Source organism: Xiphophorus maculatus, chromosome 16, assembly GCF_002775205.1.
Source record: "Xiphophorus maculatus strain JP 163 A chromosome 16, X_maculatus-5.0-male, whole genome shotgun sequence".
NCBI classification, from domain to species: Eukaryota; Metazoa; Chordata; class Actinopteri; order Cyprinodontiformes; family Poeciliidae; genus Xiphophorus; species Xiphophorus maculatus.
The window spans coordinates 13,004,405-13,021,597 of NC_036458.1; the positions used below are offsets into that span (position 1 = coordinate 13,004,405).

At 41.9% G+C, this 17,193-nt stretch overlaps 1 protein-coding gene across 2 annotated transcripts; it reads right to left on the minus strand.

Moving 5' to 3' along the window:
* Nucleotides 1-151: 151 nt before the first annotated feature.
* gprc5b (G protein-coupled receptor class C group 5 member B) lies at nt 152-16,150 on the minus strand. 2 transcript variants are annotated; one of them, XM_014472456.2, is made up of 4 exons: nt 15,532-16,150; nt 5,797-6,823; nt 5,441-5,586; nt 152-4,200 (listed from the first exon to the last, which is right to left on the minus strand). In XM_014472456.2, the coding sequence occupies exons 2-4, from the start codon at nt 6,821-6,823 to the stop codon at nt 4,156-4,158; spliced, it is 1,218 nt and encodes a 405-aa protein (XP_014327942.1). In that variant the 5' UTR covers nt 15,532-16,150; the 3' UTR covers nt 152-4,155. The 2 variants fall into 2 exon arrangements, with proteins under 2 accessions (XP_014327942.1, XP_005808918.1); XM_005808861.2 differs by having other exon boundaries at nt 5,465-5,586; nt 15,532-16,149.
* Between the last annotated feature and the right edge of the window lie 1,043 nt (nt 16,151-17,193).

Sequence of the window (17,193 nt, forward strand, 5' to 3'; positions counted from 1 at the left end):
GTTACTTTCTTTTTTAAATCACCTTTTAATAGTTTAGGTTTCTTTAAAAAAACTGCAATTTTTACTTTCCTCCCAATGTTCAACATTAACTTGGCTTTTCTTCTTTTACACTTTTCAAAACAATTACAATTTACAAGAATAAAACACCATATCCAGGTAAAAGTTCACTACAAACATGACACTTTTATTGAACTTTTTTCGTCCTGAATCGGTTACAGAAACAACGGAGTTAACTGTTTTACTTTTTTTTTCTCTTTTTTTTTCTAATCAAGAAATCAAGTTTCTATACATATGCATGCCTCATCACTGCACAGTCATAGCTGTGAAAACCAATATTGCCCCTGTCAGCTGCCCTGCTAGAACAGTCTGAAGGCAAGAAGAATCGGGAGAGGAAAGCCCAGGAGGGTGGGGTGTTGTTCAGATAGGCTGCCCAGGGACAACAAACTCAACATAGAAGTTTTGTGCAAATTTCACCACAGTCTACTTGATTTGTAACACAGAGACAATATCAGTCAGACGATTCTCTTTTTTAAAAACCTTTAAGTCTTCAAACCCAAGCAGAGGAAAGTATTCTTAGGTCCACTGAAGATGGCATGTTGTTTCCTTCATTGGGAATCACTCTATGTTGGACCGACCTCTGATTTTAATCTCTTTACTTCACAACAAGCAGCTTGCTTTTGTGTTTTCCATAGCACAGACATTAAGTGTGTCTTCTGATATACACTGAAAGTATGATTGCTGTCACATGACCGTTACATAAATAGTTAGTATTGAAAAGTACGTCTGAGAAAGATCTTATATGTAGAAATGGTGATTAAGCATGCACAGATAGGTAGTTGACGAGTGCAAAATCTACAAAGTCACAACATGTTGTTATTCTTCCTTTTTTTTGTAGTCCACACCGAGTGAAAACATCATGAGAACTCAAACATCCCTCCTCGATTGTGAGAAATGTACTGGTGACCATGAAAACCCCTGAGGACTCTTCTCCTTGCACTGATCTGTTTCTGACCAGGATTGGCCCAGACACGGCTCAGGCAGAGACGACAAGCTGTGTCTGGGTATGAAGCTGGCCTGCAAGTAGTTGTCCTGTTTTAGAGTAGCCATAGTTTGAGACATAAACGTACAGCAGCAGTCAGGGGCTAACCCCCCAAACTTTTCTTAGCTCAGGGCTGATGCAAGTTCAGATATCATTACCATGGCTTTTGGTGATCTTACAGTGCCTTGCAAAATTATTTATACTCCCTGAACTTTCATATTACAACCACAAACATTTATGTATTCCCTTTGGGATTTTATCTAACAGACAAACACAAAGTAGTGCTTAGTTGTAAAGTAAAGGAAATTGATGCCTGGCTTTCAAATTATTTTACAAATAAAATTCAGAAAGATGTCGCATACATTTGTATTTAGTCCTCCCTAAAAAGGTTCAGTGCAGAATCCACCAAATTAAAATAGAGTCCAATTTAAAATGAATATAAGACCAGCTGTTTTATGAAGGTCTCACAACATGAATGCACCAGACAGATCAATGATCAATCATATGTTTCTAAATAATACCATATACAGTATGTTACTCTGGAGGTGCTGCAGAGATCCTCAACTCAGGTGACAGAATTTGTTGGCCTTTAATTGACAAGAAAAAAAAGACATTTAATCTTATCAGAAGAGATTAGACCAAAATAGGGATTTTAAGCCTACATGAAAATGCTGAATATAGCGGAAAACTAATACTGGACATCACCTTGAACACACCATCTCCACTGTGAAACACAGCACTATATCATTATGTGGAAATAGAATACTGGAGGAAAATCGTAGAGGCTCCAATAGACTAACCCGACCCTGACTCAAGTATGCAAATGCATGCCACTATTTACAGTTTTTGAAAATCTTTCATAAATATATAATTAATAACATTTATCTTTCCCCATCTCAGTTGTCTTTGCTTTATGTTGGTCAGTCATATGCTGTGATTTGACAATAAAATATGTTTTAAGTTTACGGTTACATTTTGACTAACTGTGAAAAATGTTCAGGGAATAAAAATACTTCTGCAAGGGACTGTATTATTTAGTGTGGTCGACCCATCCTGCTCTGCTCTAAGTTTCATAAAAATAGTCTTTGTTTACTGCATGAAGTGCCAAAGTTATTCACAGCTATTGTCATTTTTTTCTGAAAATAAAAACAGCGATCAGTAGGTGCAACCAACATAAATCCCTTTAAATGAATTGCAAAATATTCATGAACAATAGTCCAAAAGGAAAAAAATAAAAGCACATCTAGCGTTGGCAAAAACATTTTCAAAACTCTAGCTAAAAGAAAAGAATTAAAGACACCAGCAAGAGAAAAATAAAAGCATATGAAAACAAGGCAGAGCATGAACACAAAGCAAGCAAGTTAATCCAAATTAAAATCAGTTCTCCAGTGCATGACCCATGTCTAAACTCAGCCTATCATTAAAATAAAAAGGAGAAAAAAATGTAAACGAGCAAGCAAAGCATTACAGCACTACTACAGTATGTACACAGTTTCTCAGGTGAAACAGAGCTGGTGTCATGATGTAGGGAAAGTGTGTAAAACAGAGACTCCAGTGAAACATGGAGTTCTTCTTGGCATAGGGACTTAAGCTATGAGAGACTGGGAGAAAGTGAGGAGGAGGAAGAGGAGGAGGAGGAGGAGAGGCTCCCACATCATGCACACATAGAGACTGGAAGGCTGTTTTCTCATATAGATTTGAGAGTGACTGAAGAAGATCTGGCCTCAACACCATCCCTCTCTATATGCCCCCTCCTGCATCTTCTTCTGCATTTGATCCTCTTCTTTCCACCACACAGTGTAAACCTGATCTCTCTGAGACTCCATAAGATCTCCACACAGCAGAAGCAGCTCTAAATATAGTCTGTCACTTGTTCTTTGACGAGTGGATCCACACCGGCGTTGTTCCTGTCATTTCTATACCTCACTGCAAAGAATTTTAGCACCAGAAAACAACTTGTGAGCCCTCACGAAATCACAAAACTCACATACAGTATGCACACAAACACAGACAGAGGAACCGGGAGCAAGAGGCCGATTCATTTCCTCGCTCCGCTTCCTGCTGATCTAATGTGACGGTTTCTCCTGGCTGCTTCCATCCGCCACTGGCCACCGGAGATGCGTGGAGAGTGCAGAAGTCTGACCCAGATTCCCAAAGCTGCACCTCCCCTGCTGACGACTGACGCCTTCCTTGTCCAATCACGAGCCGCTCTGCTTTTTTTTTTAAATCTCTAGTAGCGGTTCAATAGCAGCATGATGGGTAAGGCCCTCCAGATTTACTTTTGTCATGTCTGTGCTCGCTTCATGTAACTGTCCCCTTTATATTCAGGCTTCACAGTTTGTATTCGCAATGTGTCCATGCAAGTGGGATGATGACGCAAGGTGAGGAGAGTTATGTGTTGTAGTCACAGACAGTGCAGGGAAGAGGAGGGGAAAAGGCCAGGGCTAACAGTCCAAAGGAGGAGGAGAAGGAGGGTTTGGAGTGTGAGAGCTGTACAGATCACACAAACGCACTCATTCCCGTATATAGACACCAACAGAGGGTGACTTGTTTTTAAGAGAGCGGCACTCTTACAGTGTGAATGGATGGAGGACAGAGTTAAAGGTTTCCGCTTCAATGCCAGCACCGTAAAGCAGAAAAACATTGCACCTGACAGGATAAGAGCTAGAACAGGACGAAGTTTGCTTTCACAGTTTTCAAAGATGCCTGCAGTGCTGGAGTGTCAACGGAACCAATCATACCAAAAAAGAGAGATAATGTATTGTAATAACAATAATAATAATAATTTCAGATAATATTGTGAGTTCTGTTTGGCCACTATCATACTGGACACATTTCAGTTCACGTTTTGCAACTCTTCCATAAATACTTATTGACTAGAAAAGTTTTAGCTCTGTCCTCCATATGCAACCCTCTCTCAGTCTCACTCACATTCGTTCCATAATTGTTTGGCACACAGTCAGTGATAAAGTCTGTACATGAAAGGGCCCTGCAGGCACACAAGCCTAAAGTCCAGTCCAACTAGATGCCTGCCCCACCCAGACAGTCCTGGACCCCTTCCTCCCTCCGTCCTCTTCTTCTCGCCATTTTCCATCAAACATCGTCTTTCCTCTTGTTCACCACAGCTGCCTGCCAGTGTAAGTGGGAGGGGCAGAGGGCACCTGTGGATGAAATGAAATTGGCGTGTAAATGATAAACAGCCTAGAAACATCATGTAGTCAAATATGTTTTGCTAAATGCTATATTTCCCCTGGTTCGTTACACTAGCTTAAAGTTTTAGACGGGAACTTTGCCAAAGACTAAAGAATATTTGGGTTTAACTAAAGGCTTGTTGAATGCAATCTTTGATTTTGAATTTATCATAAATTTAAGTGATTTTCTTTTTTCTTTTTTGCACATCATAAAATATTTGTTAGCAAACATGAATTTATATTCCTTAATGCAAAACAGGTTAAGTCAGTAAAATCAGTATTCCTAATGCATTAATTAGTAATATTATGCAAACTAGTTAAACAATAGTTAGGCTACTGATGTAGGATTTCAGTTATAGCGCTGTTGTGTAGGGAACCTATAGTTAAATCCCAAATTATTCAAACCACTGGCAGATTTGGATTTTAAATTATTTTTGTCAACTAAGAACTTGGTTTCTGATAGGAAACAAGACGGGTATTTCTCAAAGAATAAGCAAAGCAGAAGGAGTTTAAATGTCAAAAAATTTAAAGCAGTCTTGTATACATTTTGTCAAAAATATTGCTTGTGAAAGTTCTCAGACCCTTAGCTATCAAATTCTTCTTGTAGCTGTGAACCGACTTTTTGTATTATTTCCACTGGTGTTTTGACAATTTATCTTTGGTGATGAGCTCCAAGTCTTTGAGATTGGAAGGGCTCCTTGCCATCACCCTAATCTTTAGCTCCTACCACAGATTCTTTGTCAAAAATTAAATCTGCTCTCTGACTGGACAAATCCAAATTTGAATATTACTTCAAATAAAAAGGAACGCATTTAAAAAATTTATAAAGATTTCTCTGAACCTGAACCTGCCAGGTTTGAATAATTTTGGACTAAACATAAAATCATCTATGAAAGTGGTCATCCTGTGCCAGCCAGGATGTACACTCCTCTTGACGTTACAGTCCAGCAGGCAGTTGTATCACTCAACAAATGAATAAAATTTATGGGCAAGTTAAAGACACTGAGGCTCCCTCACAATCACTCACACAAATCACTTTGTGAGTTTGAGTGATGAGCGACCAAACCAGTCCATGCATTTGCAGAGACATGAGCATGCAGGCACACACCTCTCTCTCCTTGTGCAATGACGCATGATCCATAAGGAACTAACGTACATGCAGTCTGGTCGGCGTGATGGAGTGTAACAGCGGCGTGTAAGCGGCGTGTACCTGTGACTGGGAAGATGTACTCACCGCTCCCCCGTTCAGGATCATGGTCATCTCTGTGGGCTGGTAGACGTTGCTGCGGAAGGGAGCACTGGGCCTGGCACCCGTGTTACTGTTATGTTGGCCGGCATTGCCACCACTCCTCAAGCCTAAGAGGGGAACACAGATTACTCATTTTGACTCATCACTTTGCTTTCCCTCCTGAAACACTTCCTACGCAACAGAAATTTTCCTCCAACACCTATTTCTAGGCTCTCAGGCAAACCTTTCCTGGAGTTTCATTTTTCACTTTGGCCTACATTCGTCCTACAAGCTGCCCACACAAATGATGCTCTCTAGAATATTGAACGGTAGTGTACCTGCTGTGTTCTCGTCGTTGTATCCATAGCCCTGGTTCTCCACAAACTGCCGGTGAGACAAAGGGATGTCTTCATCAAAGCTCGTCTCCCTCATCCGTGTTGAGTTCTGGGATGTGTCAAAGTAGTCTGGGGCGGTGGGTTGTGGTGGGGGTCTCAAGCAGATGTGGGATTCGGGAATAGCATGGAAGATCAGCAGGAGCCAGCCCTGAGCCACCAAAGCTATCGCCAGTGCGGGGTCGTTCCACTCTGGGGACCTGCCGAGCCAGTCGTTACCATACAGGTAGAAGCCCACCCAGGCCACCCACAGCAGCAATGACAGCAGGCATGTCACCAGCAGCCAGACAGCATTGCAGCGCCACTGACGTGTTTTTCCACACAGGGCTAAGGAGGCGGCAGTAAGGGCAGCGAGAAGCAGAGCTAGTACATAGCTGCAGGCTAATGAGAAGTCCAAAGGCATGTACTGACAGGCTGCTCTACCTTCCCTCAGTACGGTCAGAAGTAGCCACTCAGCGGCAATGATGCCCTGCACGGCACTCAGACCTAATGCCAGACCTGTTAGAGCACATCCGCCGGGGCTTCGCCGTTCTCGGCCAAGCCTGCGCAGACGGACCCCCTGAACCAACAGGCAGGAGAAGCAGACAGCGAAAAGGAGACCCCACAAAGCCCTACGGATCAGACAGAGAGACTCATCCTGCTCGATCAGGTAGGCAAAACTGAGGCCGAACAAGCCAAGTATCCCAAGGAGCAGGAGGAGAATGGGCCCTACGCCACTGCGCTTCTCTGCTTCACTGATGTGGCGCAGACGACACAGCAGGACCAGAGAGAGTAGGATGGCCGCCAGTGTCCCACCAGCAGCCACAGATTCGACAGCTACACCCCAGATGGATTCCAGGTCGCACAGGAGAGTGTAGGGTCGCACGAGACCCCAGCCGCAGCCTCTTGGGAGAGCCTCGGAGTCGGCCGGATTCTGACCGTGGGCATGATGAGTAACAGCCAGCAGCAGGAGGACCACAGGTGGGAACGCCATCTTTGAGAGGTGAACAGGAAGATGATGCAGAGCATGAGGGCAGAAAGTGGAGACAGGAAAAGGGTCATGAGTCACAAAAGTTGGTGAGCCATTATAGCTGAGCCGTCAGTCATTCCCACAGCAATCGTCTGTCATTGAAACAAAGCAGACAATTGGCTTCTGCTGCGTTTTAGAAATGGAACAAAGGACCAAAGTTTATGCTGGGTGAATGACTAAAGCTTCTCTGAACACACAAACCAACTATGTATTCTGTTTCACCGGTGGAAGGTTGTGGCCATTTTTCTTTTAAAATATTTCTACAGCTTTAGGCAAAAATAGCAACTCTTAGAGTGCAAGCGGAGCTCAGATCTCCTGGCTGCAGCCTGTTCACCATGTAAGACTTGAGTCTGAGCAGCTACAACACTGGGAAAACAAGAGCTGCAACTTCATGAATATTTCCATGAAAAAAATACAGATACACTGAAAAGATTGTGACTCACTATCAGGCTTCTTGCAAGGTGTGAGACGCTGCATAATGCACTACACACAAGAACATCCCACCTGGAGCAAAAATACAAGTACTTGTTAGTACTTTTTGAAGTGTGCAACATCAGTGCTGTCCATCTACCATTTTGCCCTCTGTCAGGATTATTGTTCTTACCACACACATTCACACACATACTGAGTTTTTCCATTTAATTGTTGGCGTTGTAGAGAAGATCTGTGCTGTCGTCACACCTGACAAAGTGTGTTTTGTAGAAGGCTGATGTGTGTTGAACAGCACCACAACACCAGACAGATGAACATATCCTCTTGGCAGGTTGCTGTCACAAAGTGTCCTGGCATTCTGAGCTAAACAGTCAGCTTTCAAAAAGTATTTTCTGCTCTTTTCTATGCTTGTAGATAAACTTTCAATTGTTTGTTTCAGGGAGATGTAACTTTGACATGAGAAATGTAATCCACAAATAGACTACTGCAGTACTTGCATACCACACAAAGGACACTGGATATCCTGAGCTTCATATTCCCACTCCCAGTGTCAGTGAGTCAGAGTGGGTTACGCAGGCAGACTGCTGGGGGTTTCAGGATCAAATAAACAGTCTGGTCACATGCAGGCCTGCATGTGACTTATACAGACTAATACTTTGCTATAATGGGGAGACTGCAAGAAGAAGACAAACCCCAAAATTACAAAACCAGAGGTGAAACAAATACCTGTGCAATACCAGCCTCTACATGAAGTATATTTTGATAATTTTGGGTTGGACTCACTTTTTCCTTCAGGTCTGACTCAATTCTTCAAGGTATATCGATGTTTTATCAATGTGTCAGAGATTTTTGACCCTATGGATTTGATGGCATCACAAAGGACAGCGATAGTGGTAGGAGTTCATCCCACAATCGGTGGATTGCCGGGTCTATCCCTGTTCTTTGCATCATTCACCTGCCTTTCATGTGCCTTGCTCTGCCCTGAGTGGCACAATCAGTGTGTGAATGTGTATGTGACTGAATGCAGTGTGATGCTCTGGAAAGTGCCATTCAAGCACAAACCATTTACAGTTGCTGCAGATTTCTTGGCTTCACACCAATTATGGGAATTTCTCTTTCCATTAAGATGTGACCAAGTTGAAGGACACAGAGTACAGTGAGCACACCGCCATGTTCAAGAAACCTCTTTGAGATATTTAATGATGTCTAAAGAATGGTTAGTTGGTAACAGGGGGCCCAAAGTTTGCAAAACAAATATCCACTACACCATTATACCGCCACCACTGGCCCGAACTGTTGATACACAACAAAATGGATGAATTCTTACATGTTGTTTCCCCCCCAAGTTCTGAACATACCATCTGAATGGTTCAGCTACAGTTTAGACTCATTTGGCCACCCAGTGTTTTTTATCTGTTATTCTATAAATCAAGTAATGTATAAATTTAGCCCACATTTCCTTTTTTTAGCAAAATGGGTTTGCTCTTCTGCTCCTGTTGCCCATCTATTTTTACATGTTGTGAATTCATAGATGTGATTCTGACTTGGTTGTAATCAGTGGTTATTTGAGCTACACTTACATTTCCACTCTGTCCATTCTCTTCTTCGCTTGACACCCACAAGGCCACCTGCTGTTTTCTAGATATTTTCCTCTCTTCCAGACCATTCTATGGAAACCCAAAACACGGTTGTGCCTGGCAACCCCAGCAGACAAGCAGTTTATGAAGCATTCGAACCAGCCTGTCTGGCACCAACAGCCATGCCACATTCATTAAATCTGCTTTCTCTCTCATCCAGATGCTGGGTTTTAAAAATCTTCACCACATCCAGATGCCTAAATGCATTGCATGTGATTGGTTGATTTACTAAACTACAAGAAACTGTAAGCCAGTTGTAAATGCAGTATGCCTAGTAACGTGCAATAAAGGTTAAATTAAATGAATCACTCATGGTCTTACAAGGCAAATTGTATAAAAATTTAAACTTATACTTTATTATATTTCTATGTGAAAAAAATCCCGTGCTTAGAAATAATTAATCAATAATAAGGCATCATTGTTGTTTTTACCTTGAACAATCCATTTAGTCAATGAGAAATAACATCTTTACTGGTACACTCTTCTGGGTGTTGATCACAGATACCAGATACCAGTGGTGGCATGACGAGCGTCTCTACATATCTACTGTGGTCAAATCATGAAACCATATTGTATTTTTGAAATGCACATCCACAATTGGAAAAAAAAATTAAAAAACTGGTTTGAAGATTAGATTTCTACTTTTTGACTTAATGGCTTCACTGAAATTGTTCTTTATTACTTCCACTGCACTTCAACTCCTCCATATTTATTTATAAGCTTTAGCTATTTGTGCCCCTACATCTATTTTGAACAGGCAGCTGTTGTTTTCAAGTGAACTTCCCAGGAAGCCCCAGCAAGCCTAACAGTGCAAGTTGAATGCATGTATTTGCGTACATGATTATCATTTAAGGTTCAAAACTCCCCCTTTTTCCTTCTGTCATCTTTCTGCAATACTGCATCAACTCGAAACCACTTATTATTAATCCATCATCAGTCAAAGCTTTTAAGCACAGATTTATGCACAACAAAATTTATACATAAATGTGGCACATCACATCTGATTAGTCTTTCTTGTCTCTAAATTACAGAGATAGAGCCGCAAAGGGCAGAAATGGGGAAAAAGCTCACTCCTTCCTTATTGTATCTTCATCACCTTCTTTGTCTCGCTCCAATGACAGAGGCAATAAAGCCACGTAGTCAAGACAGATGCACAACTAGAGGCAGAGGCTTGTGTCCTGTACACTAGTGGCTTTTCCACTCACTCGTCCTCCTGCCCCATCACTCCCTCTCGCACATATGGTTGCACTGGCTGCTTTTTGAGTGGGACTTGGCAGAACCTGTGAGCCGGAAGCCACCACAGGCCACACACACGCGTGGTCACATGAACGCCATCAGCTGCACATGCGTGTGTAAAATCCCACGTTAAGCGTGACATGCACATGCAGCACATATGCTACTTAAGTCCTCATATTTCTTTCATATTAGTGAGTCATGTGAAAAGGAAGGATGATATAGTCTGCTCATCCTAGATGGCCTTCTGCCTCGCCATACATGTTCCTTTCTGTAGCCATTTCTGTTCTCCATTTCAAATTCTCTGTTCTGCTAGACTTCCGTGCCCCTCCTCCTTCAAAACACTGCTCATTTAAAAAAAGACCTCTGAACACTCTTCATCTTCCCCTTTCTTCCATCTTAGATCCTTGTGGTCCTTCCTCCTCCTCTACTTCCTTCCACTTGTCTTTATTCGTTCTTTTTCTTATGTAATTCAGGAACGATCCAGCTCCAGCCAGTTCTGCTGCAAGTGCAAACAGCCGGGCGGCACTGAGCTCCTTTATTCTGCACTTCACAAGGTTGCAAGCTTGCATGCGTGCTGCATGCATGTCCAACATGCCTCTGTTGGCATGCTGCAGGTTTGGTTGCATGCATTACATGTCCTCATGAGGACAACATGCATGGTTGAAACACAAATCCCCATTGTGATGTGAATGCACCATGCATTCTTTGCAGCACTGAGCAGGAATACAGGCGTGAGAGGACAAATGTGCAGCACTGCAGTCATTCAGACGAGCTCCAGGCTGGACAGAGAAGGATGGGGGGTTGGGTGGGGAGGCGATGAGTCAAGCGGTCCAGAACAATTACAGACTCCTATAATTATCAGACGCAACACACAGCCAGATGCTGTCTAATTAGTGTGGTAACGATCAGAACGATTATTGCATTTTAACGACTTGCTTCGTGTCTTTCTGTTCTGCAGCAGGTTTGGCCAGATTATTTCAGCAACACACAAAATATCAGAGTTTCTAAAAATGTGCAAATATTCGACCAGACGGCCACTTACTCAGATGTAGGGCCGAGTTATTAGCTCACAAATTAATCATGAATAAAATCAGACCATTAGTTTTGTGCTAAGCTTTTTTGACTTCTTCCAGGAGTGAAGTTGTGTTTACTGCCTCTGAATCACCATTCAAAAAAAGCATGTCTAGTTTGCCTTCTAAGTGAAACAGCCATTGAGGGATGATTAATTATAAAAAAATGTCTAATTTACTTAAACCAATTTATTAAATGTTCCCTGCTAATTGCTCCAAAATGATTCATTAAATGAAGAGCAGTATCTACAGTGTATGTAATAACTCCCAGGCTTCCATTATAATCTTTCTGGGGGTTTCTCCAAATAATTTTCTGCAGTACACATTAGCTACTTTTGGAGAGTGGGGACCTTTTAATGATTCTGCCTGTTGAAGGAAGTTATCTTTTGTTTTTATGCCCTGGACAGGTGCCCTAAAGGTGCATAATTGTACTTTTAATAATCTTAAGGTAAATGAAAACAGATGAGTTCTTGATACAGAAGTTTAGGCTGCCGATTGTTCCAAGCTCCAATCTCATGTGCAGTTTTACTCTCTGCATGCGTAGGTTTCCTCTGAGTACTACTGTTTCCTCCCACATTCCCAAAATATGCTCACTTGGTTAACTGGTGCTTTTAAACTGAATGTAGGTGTGAGCAATTGTGGACCTTTCCCATGGATTTTTTTCTTTTTTTTACCAAGACATAATTGCTGAGTTTTGTAACATTTGGATGCAAAGCTGCTTTTAAATGTAGAAGGAGCTTGGAAAATAAGGTTCAGTAAAAAAAAAAAAAAAAATCTGAAAGGAGAAAAGCAACAGATGATTAAATGCACTCTTAAAAAGAATGAGATATTTCCAACCTCTTGGGAGCCATTTTATGGAAACTGTCAGTGCACATATTCATCCCCTGCCTCCTCAAAGATCCCTGGTCCCCCTAATTATGCCTCATTATCATGTGACTGGGCTTACAGCAAGACCATATGCTAATTGACTTCGCAATTAGCAGAGCCAGTGTTACACGTCCACCCTCTCACCCCCTCCCTCCTCTTCTATCATCATAACAGATACAGTATGGGATGACTGGTCGGATGTGATGGCACGCAAAAAAGTCTATCCTGAGCATGCACAGCTCCGGTGTCATGTGTTCTGCTTCACTGCAATATGATTAAGCATCTTCAATTATAGATTGACATCCGGAAAGAGGATGAGTGGTGGGCTGGTGGCGGGGGGTAGGAGGGGATCAGATTGGGTTTGAGAGCACGATAGTGATCAGAGGAGAAGGAGGAGCGAGGAACAGCCGGATGCTCAGAGGAGGAATTGGAGTGAGCCACTTGCCGTGAGCATGAGGGGGTGTGTGTGTGTGTGTGTGTGTGTACAGGGGTGGGCGTGCATGTGTTGGTGTACATGGGTGCGCATGCGTGTGTATGTGTGTTGGAAGAGGGAGTGGGGGCATGAACACAAATGCATACATGAGAGATGAAGCAGCGAAGTTCCAGCACAACCTGACCTTATAAAAGCACATATACAAGCAGTTCCTTACAAAAGGGACATTTTACACATCAGGTTCCTTTATAATCCATGAATGCTGTTTATTGTAATTTTATGAAAAGTTATAAATGTTTTCCTAATTATATATATAAAAACAAATCCTAAGCATGTGCTCCGATTCCCCTAGTCAGTCAATCACCTTCAGAAGTCACTGTGTGTAATTTTATCTCACAATAAATACAGATGTTTTGTAAGGGCTAGTTTCATTACTGAACACGTTGAATTATAGCATGGAGAGGTTTAAAACAGGGTTAGGTTATAAATCAATATTTCAAGCTCTGAACAACTCAGACAACTCTGTTCAATCCATCATTTGAAAATGTAAAACTGCAAACCTACAAAGACACAGATGTCCATCTAAACTGACAGGCAAGAAGAGCATTAATAAAAGAATCAGTTGATAGACTCTTGGTAACTCTGGTGAAGCCGCAGAGATCCAGAGGTCAGTTAAGATAATCTTTACAGATTATGGCAGAGAAGGAAGCCATTGTTAAAATAAAATCATCAGAAGTTCAATTTACATTTTGCCACAGTCTTTCTGTTGGACGAGCATACATGTGAAAGAAGGAATCAAATGAGACCAAAATAAAAAATTTTGGCCCAAAACACAAAATATTTAGTGTGGCAGAAAGTTAACACAACACATCACCCAGCACATACTATGCTTACAATGAAACAAGCTCACTGTGGAAGTGCTTTTAGTCAGCACTGACAAGAAAGCTGTGAAGACGGATTGAGCCAAACAAATAGGACTATCGTACTTATTAGAGATCACAGAAAACCTGACACTAAGGCATAGGTTTACCTTCCAGCAGAACAACAGCTCTGAAATTATAGCCAAAGATACAATGAAAGGGTATAGATTATAGCCTAGTCCATGTCCAGACTTAAATCCACTGGGAATATGTGACAAGAGTTAAAAATGTATATTCTCATATGTATTAAGTCCAATCGGACATAACTTGAGCTAATTTGAGATTTCAGTGCAAAGCTGTTGAAGACCAACCCCAAAAGAGTTTCAGCTCTACATGCAGTGAAATGCAGAAATAGATAACCTTGGAGGAGCTGCAGAGATCCATAGCTCATACGGAAGAATATATTGACATTGCATCCACAAATCTGGTTTGAAGAAAGCCATTGTTGAAAGGAAGCCAGTCAGAAATTGTGTTTGTAAATGGATGGAAGAGGATAGCGACAGGACTTTTAAGTTCATGTTCATTCAGAGACACTCTTTAACCAGTCTGACTGATCTACAGTGTTTTGCACAAAAATGTGCCAGAACTTGTCTCTATATGTGCAAAGTTGGTAATGACCGACACAAACAAGTTACAGCTGAAATTGAAGCTAAAAAAGATTCTTGACTCTTAAGGCTGAGTGCATATGCACGGCACAACAATTTCTATAAAATAAATACATTTAAAAAGCATGTATTATTTTTTTTTTACCACTTTGTGGATATCTGATACATTACCTTGAGTTATCACATATAAAACCCAATAATATATAGAGATAATCATTCAATCTTCACAGCTCAGATCTATAAGAAATCTGCCCATTTGTTCTCTCTTGGTGAAAACCTCCTGATCCAATTCCTTAAGACTCTATATGCACCTTGCTTTTAACATAAGACCATGATGGAAACATTTATGGTGCATTTGTACATGGAAGTTTAACGTTGCAAAATGGGAGAATGAATACACTGTGTAGTAAGCTGCTCTTCATATGGGTACATATGGCTTCAGCCCAGAGGACATGGTCGTGTCATCTTTTCCCAAGAGGGGGCTAACTAACTGATGAATGCACAGTCTGAGAATAAACAGCTCCACTCAGCTGAATATTGATTCATGAGGGAAAACAGAACACTGTAAAAAAAAAAATGTAAAAAGGTCTAGGAGCTTTTGGAGAGCAAATCCTGCACTGACAACAGGCTCCTATGTCATATATTGACCTACAGAAAGTCTAACATCCATTTCCATACAAAATGCCTCAGTCAAATTAGACTCTTATGTGCAGAGCTGGGAGGAACACATCCCAAGGTGTCTCCCTTTTGGTTTTAGCTGACCTGCAAAAGCAGCTAAAGGCAATCAAACATTTAGAGTAAGCTATTTTTTTTTCTTTTCTTTCCTTTTCTCTTCACCCCCCCATCTCGTTTAACAATAAAGGCCACATGGGAGGGTCCCTGGGGGTTCCAGAAGAGTGTGTTTGTTTGAGGGGGTGGGGGGACAGCAGCAGCTATGAGCCATTGTTATTGAGGTGCGTGACTGTGTGTGATCCAAAAATAGGGAATGGTATCCAACCTCAAAGCTGGAGAATAGAGAAGTGATTGACACCCCTGAAACCTCTTTTCCTCCCCCTTAGTGTGTGATGAAAATGGAGGCGCAGCCAAAAGACACAGGCGCCTTTATCTCCGTGAGAAAAAAATGTGCAAAAAACATCTTACTGGAGCTCTAAACAGATTTGTGTTGAGTTTTTTTTTTTTTTTTTTTTTTGTTAAATGCACCATTAAGAGCAAGAGCATGTGTGTCCATACAGCTTTTCCGCGTCACACACCTATGCATTTGGTGCATAGACATCCCCGTTTTTCTCCCCCAAATACTGCAACTGATCCGGCTCTTATCTTATTTACGACACAGCAACCGGATTCCAAATAAAATCAGATCTTCTTCGGGACATTTAAAACACAGACCTCTAAATAAACCAGGCGCACTGATGTCCACACTGCTCCCCCACCCCCACGACTAAATCAATCAGCATTCTATGTTCAGCACCTACCTTGATCGATGTAAACAGATGTGATCTAGTATAAAGAGGGAGTCACAGTCGCCAGGTTTGATTGGATGCTGAATATTATTTTAAAAATGTCACATTTCGGACTGAGTTCAGTTCGCTGCGTTTGATGCTCCTCTACCGCTCCACATGGACTCCGAAGCAGACGAGTGCCCGGAGATTCAGCCAGTGTCCGCGGTCCTCAGAGCCAAAACAAGCATTGATGCAAGTCCGAACCCGAGAGTGTGTCAGGGTTAAAATACAAGACAGGTTCCGTATCCTTACAAAGAAGAAGAAAAAAAAACTAAATCCTTTGTTTAACGGTGCGCATGTTCTCCAGAATAGAGGGATTGAAAATGAGTGAAAATTCCCCCCATAACAAACCGTGCCCCTCCTCCTTCTCTCTCCGGTTATTTTGCTGAATCTGCCGCTGAGTCTCCGGTTTGACGCTCGCAGCTCCCCGCTGCACCTCTCCCGACTGAACGCATCACCAAAACAGCGCTCCGCATAACGTGCGTAATGATAATCCCGCCACGCAGCCAAGAGCGCACACACGCACGGAAAGTGACATCTCTCCACACCCTCAGCGCGGAGTTCTCCCTGTCCTTTCCCTGTTAAACCGCCTCACTCTGATAAATGACTTGTTTACTGGCATGTGTTCAGCTTATAGGTTACCTCCCAGCTGGAGACGGCGAGACAGCTCCTAAAGCTGTTGTTTTTCAGACTAATAAAGTGTGGACGCTGTTGAATTTCCACCGAACGCCACCGTAGCCATTCAAAAATACACATAACTCTTGAACTTTTTTCATAATAGATTTCATTGGAATCCAATTTGTTACATAAAGACAAAGTAGCGGATGGAGAAAATCTGTGAGCAGCACTTTTAAAGTTTTGCTGTGTGTAATTTGGGTAGGTGTGGACTTTGACTGGGTCACCAACACATACTTTGATCTATGCGGGTGTTGCAGCATTATTGTCCTGCTGGAAGGTGAACAGCTTCTGTTCCATTGCAGCATCTAACATATTTTCTTGCATTTAGCTATTCAGCGAGATTTGAACGTAACTCGTATACGAGTTAATTCATTCTAAGTTATTACTATTATATAATGACTTTCAAACATTAACATAAGTTGCATATTTTTGATTTACGTTATTAATAGTTCATATCCTTGCCTCAAAAAGATGCAATTTCATGCAAGCCTTCCATTGTTTTAATAGCATACATAGGCCTACATTTTGTGCTTCCACTGGTTATCTCAGCGGTCTTGCCGCAGCAACAAACTGCTGCGAGGATTATTATTTCTCGATTTCATCACACGTTTGTTGCCACAGCTGCTCCAGTCCGTCTTATCGGGGAGGATTTCAGTGGTGACCCCCTCCACCCCCCCTCCCACCACCACCACCACCACTACTGCACCTCCTCCTCTCTGATTCTTGTTCTGCCTTTATCACAGCACAAATCTGTTGTCGTTTTCCTGCCATTTCAGTTCATGACAAACAGAAGGAACCGTGTCACTTCTATACAGGAAGCTGATATTTGTGCTGGATTTTATCACAATTAATCCACCGATTGAGTGTTAATCCATATTTTGGCTTTTGGACATACAATTGGCACCGGTCCAATTGTAGCAGAAAATTATATGTACACTTACATTTGACACGTGCAGT

Coding starts and splice junctions, on each gene's coding strand:
- gprc5b (XM_014472456.2), bottom strand. CDS start 6,823: ATGGCGTTCCCACCTGTGGTCCTCCTGCTGCTGGCTGTTACTCATCAT. Junction 5,587..5,796: donor CAACGACGAGAACACAGCAG/GTACACTACCGT, acceptor TTCCCCTCTTAG/GCTTGAGGAGTGGTGGCAAT. Junction 4,201..5,440: donor GTACATCTTCCCAGTCACAG/GTACACGCCGCT, acceptor TTTCATCCACAG/GTGCCCTCTGCCCCTCCCAC.